The 18,456-nt window shown below is 39.5% G+C and overlaps 1 protein-coding gene across 1 annotated transcript in view; it reads right to left on the minus strand.

Moving 5' to 3' along the window:
• The window catches only part of LOC146700804 (polypeptide N-acetylgalactosaminyltransferase 10-like), a 90,108-nt gene extending 77,846 nt beyond the window's left edge, over positions 1–12,262 (minus strand). Inside the window, exon 1 of the mRNA XM_085471049.1 lies at positions 11,994–12,262. Coding sequence (XP_085327175.1) covers positions 11,994–12,137 — 144 coding nt within the window. The 5' untranslated portion in view covers positions 12,138–12,262. The remainder of the gene's footprint in view (positions 1–11,993) is intronic.
• Positions 12,263–18,456: the final 6,194 nt, after the last annotated feature.

The following is an 18,456-nucleotide window of genomic DNA, read 5'->3' on the forward strand; positions in this document are numbered from 1 at the left end:
AACAAGCATTCTGAAATATATTTCATACTTCATGATAGCATTCATTCGTTTTGGAAATATACATTGTGCTTTATTGTTTAAATTAGTTAGAAAGGCAAACATACATATAATACATCTCAGTTGTAAAAGACAATATAACGACTTCCAGCTACTATGTTTAGGAGAAACCAGTATCAAAAAGTATAGCTTTAAAGGTCTTCCTGCAGCTGGTTATTTTGTTATTATATAAAACAAGAACATAAACAAGCAGTCCCTGAGCGAGACCTCAATCTCACCTTCCTACCTCTGGCTAGACACTGGAGAGCCCTGCGATCAAACCCAGCTGCACAAAAAGCACAGGAAGGAGGCAAATCAATATACAACTCCAAGTGTATGTCTAGCCCCGCTAAACATAGAAATGGAAGGGAAGTGAGTTTTTGTCTGACTTCACCATCAGAGACACTTAACTCTGTGACTGTGTTTGAATGACTCAGAACCAGCTTCCTCCATCTTTGTTCCCTGTCACAAATGCATACAGTTTAGAGGAATATTAAGAAATTATGAACTTGAATAATGTTTACCCACAAACATGGGAAAAATACTTTGTAAGCAGCAAATATTAGGTGCAAGATGAATGTTTTCATGCTGTAGTTGCTATCTATCCAAAAAAATATAACCGACTTCCTCCCAGAGGGCAATTTATATTGTTACCATTTTCAGTTTTGATGATGTTTATTTACAAAGTGGTAGTGGCAGAAACAGGCAGTGAGGTATGACAAAACAACTGAAGAAACCTAAACTGGGAGAACTAACTGACAAACCTGAGACCATACAAAAGGGGCGATGGGCAGAGAGACGCAGAGACAGGAACACCATAGAACACAGCGATACACGGATAAATGCAGACGAGCCGACAATGAACACAGACCGACACCCACTAAATATACATACACACAAGGTAATCAGGTAATCACACACAGGAGGGAAGAACAGCTGAACCTAATACACATGAGGACCGGAGGAGACAAGCTGAACACAATGACAACAGACACAGACTTTCAGAACAAAACAGGAAATCTAGAACCCGAACCAGACACAAGGGGGGAGGGCACAGAATAACTAGAACAGAGGAAAACAATCACAAAACACAAAACGCTGGGTCAACGACCCAGGACCATGACAAAAATGGCCTCCTCCAATGTCACAAACTTCAGGCTATATTCAGGCTTTCAGGTATTTTCATGTCCCTCTAGTAATAAAGATTATAAATATCAAAAGTGGTTCCTAGTTTTATTATAAGCTTTATGCTTCCTTTTTCATAAGATGGCTCAAGATTACCATCATTACCAGAGTCTCTTGGACTTGCTCAAAAAATGTTCTTCCTCCAACTTGAAAACAGATTGTTTGCTGATTTTCTACCACTTTCTGATCTGTTCTAAACAAACAGTCAGCGGGAAAATGAAAGACAGATAAACGCTATCGGACTGCTTTTGTCTGGCATTAAGAAAAATAAAGTATTACCAGCTGAGCAGTGCATCTGATAAAAAACAGTGCTGGCAATTCAATGTGCGAGGTCAATACTCCCCTCATGTGATACAATTACCTGCTTTTCATGTTTTGCTTTACCCTCTTCTTCTCCTCCATCATATTTAGGCATTTGACAGACAAGTTGATCTGAGCTAGAGGGTCAAAATCCCTTTTTCCATCTTCTAAGAAAGCGCAACTTCTCTATTCACTTAAAAATCCATTTCCATCTTACAATCGTAGAACTGTACAATCAGAAGTACCAAAGGTAATTAATGGGTCGTGATTCTGTGTATAAAGTATCTTTGTGCTTGTTTTTTTCTTTGCCAGCTAACACACTCTACAAAACTCACAGCTTTTAAACAACACTTTGAGCAACACTTCAGGTATCCACTGAGTAATACTGTTATGTTACTTGAGTCCTGAGAGCCATAGTTACAAAATCGTACTCTGCTATTTCAGGTAAGTTGCAAAAGATCTAGACTATGCTTCTGGCTGATTAACCTCATTGTGACTCACATGCAAATCCTTCTAGGCTTCTGCTCTCTGTCTCATCTGAGCTAGACATGAGCTTGAGGCAGAGGACCTCCCGACAGTGATCCCTGCAGCGAGGCACTCCAAACTCCCCTTGCAGAGGAGCTCAGCAAGGCCACTGCACAGTCCATTATCTCCCAAAAGGAGTCATTATCCAAAGTCCTGCTGAGATGGAGAGAGCAGGCAGAGGACCACAGAGAGGCCAGAACTCCTGGAGTTCTCTGCTTCCTGTGGTTTCAAACTTTCTGCTCAGATATTGATGGATTACGATGCAAACACTGGTCTTACAGAATTTTTTTGGACCGCCTGCTGCTCCCACCAAGCAACATGAAGACCAAATAAAGTCTTGTGCTCCTTTCTTTGGTCAAATCAGAGAGAAATCAAAGATGAAAATATGTGGAATGTAGACAAAGGTTTGTTGTTTTTCCCAAAAGTAACATGGAAAAATTGGCAGGGACTTACTTTACTCTTTCAAAAAGTGCTTCAGTCGATGGCTTCGTTTGCAAAGAACAGTTATTTTTCTCATTATCAGAGCCTTATCTCACAAATATTATCGTGGCTAAATGGACATACTGTAGGCTGTAAGAAAGCCTTAAAACAACAGACTCATTGTAGAATTACATTTCCAAGCACCACAGGAGTCTGCCTGTATTGTCTACTACTTATTTCAGTGTGTAGAGTTTGTATCGGCTCATGTTTCATATTACAATGCAACAAAGAACAGAAAAAGGACACACTAGGAGATTCAAACTAAGATACAACGTCAGCTGGATATTTGTACACAGAAAAAGAACTTCCATAGTCCTCATTAAGAAACAGTTTAAAACTGTTCTGATATCACCAAAGAGCTGAATGCAGTGTTTTCCCCACACAGCTTAAAGGATGTTAATGTAAGCTGCTGACAGATCCAGCTGGTAAACATTTCAGATATCTGATTTTAAACTGCTCTTAATACTACTGAGCAAGTTAATATATTTTATGCATAAACTACTGCTAAAAGGTATTTGCTTGTTCCAGTGCTTGCTTCCATTCTGCTGTAAGCAGATGGAACTCTGGGCCAAATCAACGCTGCAGGTTTTTTTGGCTCTTCGACTTCAGAATCAGCAAAAATCTAAATAAATCGAGATGCATTACAGTAGCTGCCATCCACTGAACTAAGCTAGACAAGTCACTCTAACTGTGAGGTTCTATTGTATTAATGGGACTTCAGTGTGATCAGTCTGGTGCTTTGCAGTCTTGTCATTTTTTCTTAGCCGTTTGGCCCTTTCATGGCTGCAGGGTAGCTGGAGCTGAAACCAAGGCCAACACATAGAGACACACAGTCATTCACACTCACATTTATACCTACAACCAATTTAAAACCATAAGTTAACCTATGAACCTGGAGTCTGTTCACCTTCAAAGTAAAAGTGGTGCCTTACTACTAGAACCAAAAAGGTACCACTATTACTCTGAAGGTAAATGTTCTCTTCCCAGTTTGTATCACACTTTTTCAAGTTTCACCAACTTCAATGCAAACCACAGGTGACTTTGACAATCTGCTAGCGACAACTTCACAACAACATTTTTGGTCTAGCACCCTTTTTGTAACCAGTTCCACCCAGGGACAGCCACCAATCACTCACCAAGGATTAGACACATTTTTCCCTAACAACCAGAGATTGCCAGCAGGTCATCTAGGCCTGTGTAACTGAGGCTTAACATGAGACATAACTAGAGAGAACCCACATAGGCACAGAAAGAATATAAAAACTGTACACAAAAAGGTATCCACTAGCCCGCTCTGGATTCAAACCCTTGATCTTGGTGTAGTGGGATGGCAAGGCTAACCACTACTTTACAAAACAGTGGTTAAAAGTAATTCAATGAGTAATCAATTCAGTTTTATATATGTAAATCCAAATCACAAGAAACATCATCTCCGGGTGATATAAGGTACAAACAATAAAAGATAATTTAATGTCGTTTGTTATTTTTAACAGGATGAACTAAACTGTATTTATTTCCAATGGTTTCGGTTATTTCAAAACCCGTTAGTTTTTGAAAAACTACAAGACAAATACCACAAAAATACACCCTGCATAATATGCTGGAAATGCTGGGATTGCAGCCTTCACTGGTTGTTGTGTGAATTCACATCAGCTGTTCATATAAGCTCCTTATTAAAATGTCTGAGGGAGACGAAAGCAGCAAAGAAGCAGTACAACTACACATGTTTCTTTTCCAAATATTTATTTATAAGTGACTTATGTATGTATGTATGTATATATATGTATATATTGTACTATTCTTAGTTAGCGTATTGTCTGTCTTGTCTTAATGTTGGTTTAAAATGGAGCACTGTAACAAAAAATAATTTCCCCCAGGGATCAATAAAGTATTCTGATTCTGATTCTGATTAATGGTCACCGCACAGAATTTCTGGTGCTGCAAGCTCAAAGAGCAGCTTCCTGTCACATCTATAGCCAGAGGCAAAGCTGGCAGAAAGGCCCCAGTATCAGCCCCCAAGCACAGAACAGCACTAAGCTTCAGAAGTACACTAAAATGGTGAGCATGTTTGCCTCCAGGTGAGAAAACAAATGAATGTTCAACAACAACTGAAGAATTTCCACTACATTAAAGCTTAAATAATCACTGAGGTGAGTCCGTAACTCCGTTCTCACTACAAACTGGAATCTGTGATGTTTCATATCACAGAGGAAACAAGCAATAATTCAGCAATAAATAAGGAATGACACATGCATCAACTTTCCTGAAATACGCGAAGTGTTACACTGATAAAGAAAGAAAATTATTTTCATGGATGCATAGCACATCTGCAGTAATGACTGAGCTCAGGTTCAATTAAAATGTCACAATAAACTGAACCTCTGTGTCTTTGGTTATGAAGCTCAACGTTAGATGACCATCAGCTGCAGTGGCAACCCTGCAGTCCTCCATTCCACACCATCCTAAATATCACCCCGTCAGCAGAACTCGTACTACAGATGAGTAACTTTGCTTTGCATGTTGCCTTTCAGCTTTGCTGCCACTAACTAAAGAAACAGATGTGATTTGCACTGGCTTCCCTAATCCCACATGCTCTCTATCTGCCCCATTAGAAGCATCGACTTAGGCTGATTTGCAGGGCCACAGTCATGCTGGGTTCTCTTTTTTGAGCAGAGAACACAGAGACAGGTTGTTCCTTCACTACAGCGATCAATGCTCGGTATGGTTAAGAGGAGCAAATCAATTGGTTTAATAGAAAGAGCTGTCACTGTGCTGCTGAAAGGCATTTAGCCACACTGGTGAGTACAGTTATCTCAAGGCCATTTTGTTTTTAAATCAAACAGTGGATTTTTTTGTTTCTTTTCAGAATAAAACTTTTTCAGCATAGTAATAAAATGAAAATTCAACGCTACGCAACAAAGCATAGACAAAGTGCTGAAGTGCGGAACAACAGGTGCAGCCAAAGCTTTCAGTCGCATTAAGTGATTAGTCTTATTCAGCGCTCGGTGAAAGTAGGGCTGACGGTTCAAACACAGAGAATTCGTTCACACTGCATTCATATTGCATTTAAACATATTGCTTACATCCCAGTTTGGAAGAGTTTGCCTCATTCTCCTTGAAAACCACTCAGGTTCTCATGTATCAGTTTAGGTCACTGATGAAGCAGGAGACCACATGTTACATGGCTGAAATGTAGCAGCCCTTTGCTACATGCCCTCTCCCGCTCTCTCTTCCCCTCTTTCCTGCCCACTCTTCACTACTAAACTAGTAAATAAGAACAGGCTACATATTACTGCATTGACAACCAAATCTATAGGGAATAAAAATCAACATATCGCAAAAAAAAAAATGTTTTCAGAGTCAGTGTTGAGAATTTTTAGGTTAAGTCACATCAGTGTGCCTCAGCTTCCCCAAGTGTCTTTCAGTGACAGAGCCCAAGGTTGTCCATTTTTTACCTTACATTTTTACTTTCGGTTGTTATTGACAAAATTCTGGGATATTTTCAAGCGAATAATAAGCAAGGGTTTGAGAGGTTACGAACTGACTAAGAGATAAAAATAAGGGAAGAAGACCCACAGTAAGCATGTCAGTAATTTTCTGTTCAGTGTAAATCAAATGTAAGGCATGCTCCTTAAGTGGAAATCCTTAACCTTGGTGGTGCAAAGCTGTGGAAAGACTGTTGGCTTTAATTGTACCAGTTTGAGATATTATAGCTGTGACTGAATCTACACATAAATTGTGGAAATGAGTCCTGGGTCCGGGTAGTGGTTTGAGAATTCCCAAATGATGTTTTGTTACTCTTTACGGTTTCATGACTGAGGGTCAAGCAGAAATGCAAAAATGTGGATATGAAAAAGTGCAAATGAGGACATAGCACCAGAAAAGCCTTCTATGTCCGGCTCCCTGGGTAAATCCATCTAAGAAAAAAAAACAATAAATGTAAATGTTGTTCATTTATATCCTGTTATAACTAATACATCCGTGGGACAGATTGGTTATGAATGAGAATGTGGCTCACCCTTTTTGTATTGAATACACTCTGATCTCATTCTGATGGTTTAAGCGATGTGTAGTCGACAAGTGAAGCAGACAGAAACCAACAAGGGGAAGAAAATATCAGCTACAAACGTCTCTAACAAGACTTATGTGGGAAAAGCCTGAATGGGATTAGAGTATTGATTTTTATCTACTTCAGTGAAGCCATAACAGCCCACAGGGAGCACTCAGACGCCGAGCACAGACACACATATTGTTCCTTCCTTTTGCCCTTATTTGTTTTTTGTTCCATTTGTCTTTAGCTATTAAAAGTTTACAAGAAACAAACAGAAGACAAGATGAATGTTTGCAGCCGGTTTCCAACAGTGTAAAGGAGTTTCTGTGCCATTAGAGGTTAAAATAAGATAAATGTTAGGGTTGGATGATGATGTGCTGGCAGCCTAACCCGTTTGTCTCCCTCCTTTTCACTCAGTCCATGCCTTTCAGTACACATGATACAGAAATAATGGCACTTTAAGTCAAGTGGGAGTAAACTGGCTTCCTAATTCACAACAGCGAGCGTGATCGATGACTCAGATTTTTCTGAGCTCCAATACATCAAATGCATAAAAAGAAAAACAATAAGACAGCTCATATTAACTAAAATCCCTGATGAAGGGAATTAAATGCAAAATTAACACTTTATGCGCCTCCCTGCGTATTCAGGGTGTTGTTTAACATTCACACTACCAAATCTATAACTGCACAAACCTCTTAAGTTTCCTGATGTTGTAAATTCATCTAAGTGGCAAATGACAAGCTTTTCCATCTCTAACTTCAATCCCACATGACATGAACGCAGCACAAGTGAGTAAATCAGACAGCATTATTGTTCTGATGTTGATGTTCTCGCAGCATGATATGATTTTTTTTTTTTTTTTTTTTTTTTTTTTTTTTTTTTTTTACAGAGGAAATACATTTTGACAAAAACCACCACAAAGAGATTCATATACCTAAATTACATAAAAATTGCAAATCAATATCAATAAATATTTTATTTCTATAGCACATTTTAAAAGGACAATGTCCATCAAAGTGCTTCACACAAGGTAGCAAAGCAGATTAAAACAAAGGCAACAAAACAAGTTAAAAACAATTATAGTTACAGTTACATAGCACAACTGGAGACCAGGTGGAAGTCCAAACTAATTTGCATCAAAAGCTAGCTGGAACAGGTGAGTTTTTAAGCATGATTTAAACGACTGAATGGAATCTGATATGCGGACATTGATAGGAAGATTATTCCAGAGTTTGGGTGCGAAAGCTCGGTCCCCTCTAGTCTTTCGTCGGGGCCTTTGTTGCACTAAGAGCAGTTGGTTAGAGGATCTGAGCATTCTCTTGGGGCTATACACGTCGAGAAGGTCTGCTGGGTAACTGGGCACCAGTTAAGAGGCGTGCTGCGGCATTTTGAACTAATTGCAAATGCTGGAGGAGAGAGAGAATTGGAGGCCCATGTACAGAGAATTGCAATAGTCCAGTCTCGAAGTAATGAAGGCATGGATAAGCTTTTCAAGGTCTTTATGTGGAATATAGGGCTTTGACTTGGAGATTTGACGTAGCTGGTTTTTACCACACTATATTAATGCACAAATATTCCCCATTAACTTGTTGCTTACATAGTTGCATATTACATTTTCCTTAGATGAATATATTTTATAAGTCAGGAATTCCCTTAAATTACAATGCTGTGATTGCAGCCATTCCCCAACTCTCTGTGAATGGTACTCATGGCCATTGATCAGTGGTTGTTGATCAATGGTCATGAGAATTTGCATAATTAAGATTAAGGAACTGACCTCCCAGCCCATTGTTCCTCAGTGGGCTGGTTTCAGTCATTATGCAAATGTACTGTTTCTAAGGTTGGGGAAACCTGCAGTCAGCTGAGACTGAAGAAGTCACGTGAATGAGTGACGAAACGTTTCTCCCACAAAACGCTACGTCCAGATGAACAGAATCAACTTTTGGAGATCCTTAAATTAAATTCTTTTTTTTTCTTTTTTTTTCCCACGGAGACACGATTAGGAAAGCACACTATTGATATTTATGTACGGAATATTTATGTACAGAACGTGTGATTAATATATTTCATTTTGTATTGCCGTTATAAGGTGTAGAAACATGAAAGGTGTCATGGATGTTTATATACAGGGGTGCACATAAGTGGTCCGCATGTGCGCATCCGTTGGAGGTGGAGGAACACCAAAGTAATTACTTAAAGGAGCTTGCTTCGACATCTTTAAGAATTCTAAACAAATGTCTGTCCTCGTCCAGAAAATCTTATGTATGCAAACGCACATTGCAATTTTGTTCTTCCAAGATGGGCTATTGGAGTCTAATCGCCAAATACATTAATTCCTCTATCTCAATCAATAATGTTCAATTCTTCCACGTGATCTCTCCTTATTGAAATAGGGGTCTGGCTCTCTGTGTTCAGTCACTGGGAGGTTACTAAGTAAAAGCCGTATTTACTAAGTTCAGCATATGAATCCTTGAGTGAAAAATAAAAACTCAATTTTTTTTCTTAAGTAATTATTTTCATAAGTTTACAACTTGAATCTCTAAAATTCAGGGTTATAACTCATGTTATTATTATTATTATTATTTTAATCTTCAGTAGCCCTAATATTTCCCCTACTGTTTAGCTGTTAAATTGAAAAATGGAAAGGAAGCCTTTTCTGTCATAGGCACTATATAAAATGGACTGTGCTACTGTGAGATCACCCACTAGTTTTGAATTAGCAGTTTTGCCCCTGACATGTTGTTTTGTGAAGACAAAAGTCATGCTGCATCTACAAAACGCATAGGCACAATGCAGATGACCTACTGATCATTTTTGCAAACTAATAAAATAATAAATTTTCATTGAGTAAAACTGAAGCTCAGATTTCTTTGACTATAATATGAGACAGATAAGTACATTAAAAGGCTTCAACAGGTACCAACAGCACAGACGTGGCAGAAACATCCAGTTTATTCATTCATGTATCGGGACGGCTATCGGTAAAATGAGCCACAGCCCGCACTGCAGCATCCAGGTGGATGAGTTATAAAATTCACACCAGTCAGAGTTCTTATGAAGGGGAAAATATGCAGACAGGCCAAACTCTTTTTAGAGCCAGACAGTAAACAAGTGTTTTTAATGCTAAAAAAAAAAAGGGGGAACTTGCTCAGTTTTACATCTACTATGTGAACTTCAAATTTTCATAATTGGCACTGGCTACAGCCCAAGAGGTAGATTTCTCTGTTCAGTCAAAGGGAACTGAATACGTCAGGCAGTAGATGATCAATTCTAATCACTGGCTCTCATCTACTCCATTGCAACAGTGGGAATGGAACAGAAATCAATGCAAGCATCAATAACAGGAAAGCTGTGATTGGGCACCTTACACTGATGACTGAATGCAAAAACATTAACGCAGGCTGGATTTCCACAAATCTACACATAAATCATGCTTAAGTGGTCATTTTTACTTCATGGTTTTGAATGTTGTTTAATCCCTCAGAGAAACTGAGCTGATATATCTTCATCACTGAGGGAATGTTAAAGAAAAAAAAAAAACATTTCATGCGTTCAGTGTAAATTTGACGCTGAACATGTGGCTTTTCTTCTCACACATCAAGGAATGAATGGTTTTGTCAAAGTATTATGTACAGAGACGCTGGATATGTTGAGTCTAAATACTATGAAAAAGTTTTAAATGAATTTGCAATGTTGAAGCTTTTTTTATGACAGCCACTTCTTCTCACTTAAAGGACTACCAATCAAGAGAAAATTAATTCGAGCCAAAAATTTCATTGGACTGATTTTAAATTCCAAAAGCCTGTCAGCAGTATGAGCATTAGCAGCCTTCCTCTGTTTTCATTTTATAATTTACAAGAAAGAAAAAGAGAACCTCCTTGACACTACTGGAAGCTTGCTGCATAAACACTCGTCTTGTCTCTCTTATTAGAGGTGAGGCGCATCGAAGCGTTTGCCAATGACTGACGGGCAGGAAGCCAGTGTTGCTGTGCTCTTCACTCGATACATGCCTTCTACATATGATTCTCAAATAAAGGCACCTCAATGTCAAATAAGAGTGAAAAACAGTTTTTAAATTTACAACATCCTCCATGTTTATAACTTTACAACAATGCTGAATTGTAATGGAAGTGCCTGAAATGTCAAGCAGATGCCTCACGCCAGCCGCATACCTTTATTATTTTATTTTATTTTTGTACCCTGCCTCTCAGGTGTGGAAGCCTTAGTAAAATAAATATTGCATTTTCTTTTAAATAGAGTACAGTACAGACACTACAGCAACCAGGATCATCATGGTTTTAAAAGACAAAGCACTTTCACCAATCAGAAAGAATAGTCATGAATATAATTTTACGATCTGGTAGATGCTCCTTATTATTCTTCACATGACATGCCAACAAATTAGTTCCTTAATATTAATCAATAATGAGGGATTCAAAGCTGACTGCCAGGAAGCTCATGCTGAAGCACGTATAATCCCACAATGAAAGCATCTACATTTGTTCATCATAAAGAAAACTCTCAGTTCCACTACACTAAAACCAAGCTAAGCACAGAAAAACAATCAATATCCAGACAGTGAAGATGATTAACTTTGAATGCCAGACTGTTACACATCTCATTGTTTAATGTGTTGAAATAAAGCAATAGTGCTGAAATCGTCCTAACACCCAACAAACTTTGTCTTGCGATCCTTTAGGTGCCTTGGCTCTGTCCATGGTGCTGAACCTGAGCAACGCATATACGCTCTCCATGGTGCTGAACCTGGGAACACATGGGTTTCTTTATTCTATGTTTCTTTTTTAGATAGTGGTAAAAGAATGTGTCTTGTGGATATTCTCAATAGTTTTCTAGTTTTCTTTTTTTTCATATTTCCCACTTTTAAAGTCGCCTATATGAATATTTTCTCTGTTTCAGATTTCCCTTTCTCAACCAGTCTACTGAAGCTACGCTCTGTCCACACTTTACAAGGCTTTAAAGTAAGGCGAGGGTTGCTTTGTAATCTCACTCTTCTGCAAATTCTACTGCACGTCTTACTATTTTGAGTGAATGACGGCTACCTTAAGCAACACTGTGCTACACTGTGTTTCACGTCTCACTACATTATCCTGAACCTGATCCTGATTTTACAACATATACGGAAGATTGGATTACATATTTTCCTTACTTGAAGTGAATTCTTACGCGTTTTCTGTAGTTTAAAAGTCTCCTGTATGAGAGTGTGTTCTTTGTTTCAGATGTCCCAGTCTCAACGAGAATAAACCGAGGCTATACCGTCTCCCTGCTTGTCTTTTAAACCGAGAACAAGTGGACACAGTGAGGAAACACGATGCATGTATGTTTTTTAAGACTGCCTTTAAAGTCTTAGCACCCCTGCGTGACACGGGGAGCGTTAAAGCCGAGCTTCTCTTACCTGTATCGGTGCATCCACTGTGTAGAGAGAGTTGTCAAACACTCGGTCCCTGTACAAAGACCACAACCCGACGTTAGGGAGGAATAACAGAGCCGCTATGAGCAGCCCGGCGAACTGCAGCAGCCTCTTCTCCTTCCGCCTCATCTCTGCGGGAGAAAGCGCGCGAAGCAACGGCGGTGCGAACAGCAGGGTCCCGTCTCACCACTTTTCCAAGCGGAGACAACTTTCGCTCTGACTCGAGGAGCGAGCTGCTTTTAAGCTAACTCTAATACCCCACCAGCCGGGACATCCGGGTGAGAGTTTCAAAATAAAAGCACACGACTTAAGAAACGCTTTCACTTTGGTCTAACGACAAAAACTAACTTTCAAAGAGCGACGAATGGTGGCATTTGAAGATTATATCAAATGAATCCTTTCTCTTCTATTATACTCTGTCTTGAATGTCAAACCAGTTTCAAGATTTCAGCGACAGAAAGCCATATTTCTCTTTCTAGTTCATTCCATCTCTCAATGATGCACTCACAACACTACATTAAAGGTCACATTGTGGGATCTGAAAACGGTTATGTAGATGGCTTCTTGTGCCTTTGTAGTTTCCTGTGTGAAACGTGGACACAGGCATTTTATATCTGACATTGAATCACATCTTTAGTTTGTAAGCAGCAGATATGAATGTGACCAGACATTTAATGAGCATTTATGTCAGGAGTCTTTCAAGCTTGAGCACAAATGGTGCTTTTCTCTACAAAAGTCATAGTTTTTAGTGGAAAGACATAGATGGTAGAGCAGCTTGAGGAAACGTCTACTGCCTCAAAAGTCTCGGTTTTTTTTTAACCTTTTTTTTTAACCTTTTTAACCTGAAGCTGTTGAACAATTGTTCCTGCAAGCTGGAAAATGGGGGTTGACTGGTGTTAAAAAAAATCCACCAAATTGCACAGTGTGAAGACTCTCCGTGTGCGGTGTAGAATTACACAGCAGGAAGGCACACAGAAAATGTTCCACCTTGCATTTCTGAAAGACCCAAATTGGCTACGCTTTCTTCTGACATTTCGTCCAGACTCTGCTGTCTTTATGAATCGCTGCGATATGTAGAAATATTTTCTTTGTATTTCTTTTTTAAGTTTACGAGTATTATATTTAATTGGTCATCGAGGTTAACAAAAGTATAGCAATCGGAGTCAGTAGGTCTTTTCAATACAGTAGATATGAATGTAGCAGAGCAGTAAACAATTAGCTTAATTCTTATTGACTGGATTGATGCTTTTGTTTTGAAAGGCTAATTAGCAATTTTCCAGTGGTTTCCTGCTCTGTAAAACCTGCTACACTTTATAAACCACGGCTTGGTGGGAAACCCCAGTTGCTCATGTTTGACTGTGTTTTAATAATCAGGTATGCAATAAAACATAAAACAAAAGATAAAACATCAAGAGCCATTTCAATTCTTCTTTTTGATAAACACAGCAATTTCTTTTTCTCACAGTGACCCTCTTATGTCCTGCCTGCTGATCTCACCCAGCAAACAAACTGGAAAGTCCCACTAAAACGGGAGCGCAGCCTTTAGGACTCATGTTATGATGTTCTTCAAAGACAATGGAAACTAAAGACCAGTAGTGACAGTAGTGAAGGATTTTTTTATTCTGTATCACTGGAATGGCTATAAATAGAAAGTCACTTCAGGCATATTTCATGTTCACATGTCATGTAATACATAGAAAATGACTAAAGCCTGGGGCAGGGTTCAGGTCATTTTCATGGTTTCGTAAAAGTGTGAAATGGCAGATGAAAAGGAAAAAAAATGCATAGCGTTAACATGTAGGGTGACTTCATGTGTACTGTTACACTATTTCATGGTATCATTTTTACCTGCTTCTGCTTTCCAACATGTACTGTGTTTTTGTCCTTTTAAAGTCCTGTTAATTCTATCAATCAAACAATAGAAACACAGGGCTGCTGCTATTTTAGTGATTTCCTTTGCAAACTCTTCCCGTATTCTTTCTTCCATTTATCCTTTTTTCTTAGTGCTGCATTTGCAGACAGAGGAAGTCAATGTACATAATTAATGCACTATGAACAATGTCAGTCCCTCATCAATTTTCATTAATTAACACAAATGATGATTGAGCCTGGCCTGGTAATGAGACATTCCACTATTCTAGTTGAGCTCATGCAGAAGGTGACAGGTTTTTTTTTCTTTTTTGTTTTACCAATTACAGCAACCACAATCAAGAAACATGATCCCAGATCACTTTATGAAGCCGCATGAGATGAAATTAGATGAGATGTGATGAGATCTTGCCACTCTGTGTTCATCAAATATCCTGTATGATCTCATATTTAACTGTTTTGGTCTAATCAAACTAAAATGAGAGCACATTGCCTGTATTTTACAGTCTTCTTTAGCCCTTTAAAACCAGAACAATAAAATAACTGCCAGAAATCTTTAATTTCTTGATAATGGAGTTTTTGTTGAACCTTTAGACAGAATATCTAATAATATATTAAATTTTAATCTGCATATATATGTTTTAATTAGTATCACATTTGCTACATAAGCCATATTTTTGCAATTTAGTCATTAAAATTGTGCCATGCAATTTACATAATTTTTCGGGGGTAAAAAACAAAAAACAGTGCCAAACAACTGTGTGACCTGTGTAGCTCCACATTGAGCTACACGTCTGCTCTTTTTATATGTTTTATGGTATCTGCTTTGACTTTTTTTCTCCCTCTTTACAACATTTCTTTTTGTCAGAATTTTATTGTTAAGCTGGGTACACCATTTTTTTCTGTTTTCACTTAAGGCAGATCATATTCAATCAACAACTTCCACTGCATATAAATGTCAGGGGTAGACATTTGTTCAAACACAAGTAAGAGAAATGAGACACTGTAGACCGACTCAGAGAGTATTAGAAAGCGTGCGCACGGGTGTGAATGCCTCTGAGAAGACACACACACTGAGCGCAGGCTTGGTTCTTTATTTATAGTGAAAGAAAGTTACATAGTACTTCCTCTTTTAACAGAAAGGGGAGAGGTCAGGCATTATCTCAGCTTTTCTGACCTTGCACACATACACTGAAAATAACGATGCAGAAGTATATCATGCTTATCTGACATCACACACTGAGGTAAGGAATGCATTATGTTCTCTTTTAACAATAAGCTTGGTTATGTGAAAACATATGAACACACAGAATATAAGGCACACTTGATTATATTGTATTATAGAGATTTGGTTATATTGTATAATGTAGAAAATCTCTTAACAATAGCATACAATAAATGCATAAATAATTAAATGTACTGATTTTTAAGTAATTTTTTTAAACACTCAAGCATCATTTTTGGGTGGCTGTAGCTCAGGAGGTCCTCTACTAATTGGAAGGCTGGAGTTTTGATTCCTGGCTGCTCCAACGTGCATGCTAAATATCCTTGGGCAAGATACTAATGCCAAGTTGCTCTACTATGCATCCATCAGAGTGTGAATTGAGCATTGAAAAATGTGCTTGTGTGTGAATGAGGCACGGTGTAGGCTATAGAGTCCTTTTAGTGCTCAGCTAGATTAGAAGGGCATTATATAAGAACCAGTCAGTTTTATACATTTGAGTTCATGTCACCATAGACTGTATGTTAAAGATGCATACAGTAGCCATCACAGATTGATTTCTCACACCTTGACTTGAGATGGCAAATGCTCCATGTGAGACTTGGACTGAATAGAATTTGATATCCTTAAGCAGTCAGATGAATCGCCAGTTGCTATATATTAGAAAGAATGCACTTTGTTGACAGTCCGTTCCTGTCATGTTTATTTATTTATGCATTATTTATTTCAAATGCATATGATGGTGACCAATGAAGGCAAGGAATGAAAAAAAAGACTTCTGCATGTGCCCCCCCCCCCCCCCCCCCCAGGTTTGCCCTGCTTTGTTTTCTAACCACGTACGATTGTACAATAGTTAGTCATCTAAAGCCTCTCGACCCAACTCAACCAGCTAAACAGTGAAAAAAAGCTGGTCAGTACAGAAGTGAGAGTAAAGGTTTTCTTTTCAGTTGATAAACACTGAAATTTGTGACTGAAATTTTGATCACCTCTTCCTGACCTTAAACTGCCCCATGATCCCTTCTTATTTCAAACGTCAGTTGATGCTCCCTTTTTTAACCTCTGACACACACGATGAACAAATCCTCATTTCTAAGCTACTCTAATCTCCTATAACCCCCAAATTTGACAGGCACAGACAGAGCATACACAGACTGGAAAGAGCTAGTTTAAGTTAAATGAAGATTAGCTACATTCTTTAACAGAGTGGACTTGAAGCCAGGAGTTTGACCCTCTCTGCCCGCTAATCGCGTCCTTTGTATTCCTGATCTGGACGCTGAGAAAAAGGAGAACAGCTCATTCCTCTCTCGTTCTCTCCATCTGTACTGGCCGGAGTTGTGACAATTCAATCTGTTCTCCGTCTTCCTGCATGAATTATGGATGAACCTTGCAACCTCTCAATGTGGTGGGGATTTAGGCTTAATAACCCCTCCTGCTCATGTCACTCTCTCAGTGTGGATTTGAAAGAGGTTGGGGGAAAAAAATCAAGGTAATTTAGAGAGCATCAAAGCAGAGGAAATGGGGGTATTATTATCCTCTAATGGCAAACCACTGATTGACTCTTCCTTGCTGAAAGCCATTAACAAGGCCCATTCAGAAAGGGCTGGGCTATGACTTCCTTGATAAGCAATTACCGATGCATCATTCTTTTCCAAGGAACTGAGCCATGAAATCCGAACCCACGGGTCAAATAAACAGAACATTTTCAGTTAGATTTTTTTTCCCCATTGGAGCAACAACAAACAAAAGCCTCAATTACAAAATGCCACTACAGTCTTCCACCTTGTTATCAAAGTATAGGAAATTCTGCCCACAATTCCTCACTAATATAGTAGTGTTAAAGTGAGTTAACCTCCTAAGACCTTGGTCAGTCACAGGAGCTCGTTCAGTGAGAGACTGAGATTACCGAAAAGCACCACTGAACGACACAGGAAATCATTCCTGCCTGTGGCCATCTCCCTGTACAACGCATCCACTTAACACACTGTTTGCTGCTACAGCTACACATGTTTCTTTTCCAAATATTTATTTATAAGTGACTTATGTATGTATGTATGTATATATATGTATATATTGTACTATTCTTAGTTAGCGTATTGTCTGTCTTGTCTTAATGTTGGTTTAAAGTGGAGCACTGTAACAAAAAATAATTTCCCCCAGGGATCAATAAAGTATTCTGATTCTGATTCTGATTCTAAGACCCGAACAAGTTCAATTCCTGCCTGGGGCGTCTGTATCCAGTAAGGGTCCTAAGGCTAGACCCCCTATGCTAAGCAAGCCTACCGCAGACATGAGCGAGACAGATAAATATGAAGGCATGCCGGCTCGGACGTCGCCCGGATCAACAAGGTCCGCGTCAGGTGTTGAGGAACCAGGGCACCCTGACGAAAAGTGGGCTACTGGAACAAGAAGGCATCGGTGGGCAAGAGACGAAAACAGGGCGTTGTTGGAATGCTACTATGCAAGTAACCCTGGCGGAAGGGGCTACATGAATAGGATGAGGGACCTATGGATTCTTCGATACCCAACATCCACAATGACGGCGAAACAACTAGTAGCTCAGTGTTCCAACATTCGAAAGAAGGGACTGCTCTCACAGCTAGAGATTGACGAGGTACAACACAAATGCTACGGCAAGGAGGAGTCAGGACGCCAGGTCAGGGGGGCGATATCATCACCCCCACCTGAGATTGGGTACATAGCCCCAAGTGCGATAGGAGAAGGATCGTTGAGTGCGAGAGGAACTGACCTGAAAAATAGGATCATGGCCAAGCTTGAAACCTGGATCCCCCGTAGCCGGTTACCAAGATTACGTGAAGTTCCCTCAGAAGGTCTGCTAGATGATGTTAATGCAGCACTACGGGCAATACCTACAACCACGATTACCGACACTAACAAGCTGATCTACAATACGGCAGCAGTGATCAGTGAGATGCTTGGCTACAAGTTGAACAGCCACAAGGGGCAGCACCCTCCATGGAGAAGGAGGCTAGAGGGCAAGATCAAAGTAGCACGGAGGGAGGTTAGCCAACTAACGGAGTTGCAGAAAGGTGCGACAAAGAAGGTGCATAAGAAATACAGCAAGCTGTCCATACCTGAGGCCTTAGAAACTGCCAAGCAAAGACTCACAGCCTTGGCCAGCCGCTTGAGGAGGTACACCAGAGAGATAGAAGGCAGGAGAATAAACCAGCTGTTCTCCACAGAACCAGCAAAGGTGTACTCTCAGTAGCAAGGGAACAATAAGAGAACAGCACCACCAAGGCTGGAGACGGAGCAATACTGGAAGAGCATATGGGAGAAGGACGCAACCCATAACGGCAATGCTCAGTGGCTAGAGGATCTGAGGGCAGACCACAGCGA

The sequence above is a fragment of the Copadichromis virginalis genome, linkage group LG10 (genome assembly GCF_057382275.1).
Source record: "Copadichromis virginalis isolate Kocher_CV1m ecotype Utaka linkage group LG10, C_Virginalis_male_GT1.1, whole genome shotgun sequence".
Taxonomy (NCBI): domain Eukaryota; kingdom Metazoa; phylum Chordata; class Actinopteri; order Cichliformes; family Cichlidae; genus Copadichromis; species Copadichromis virginalis.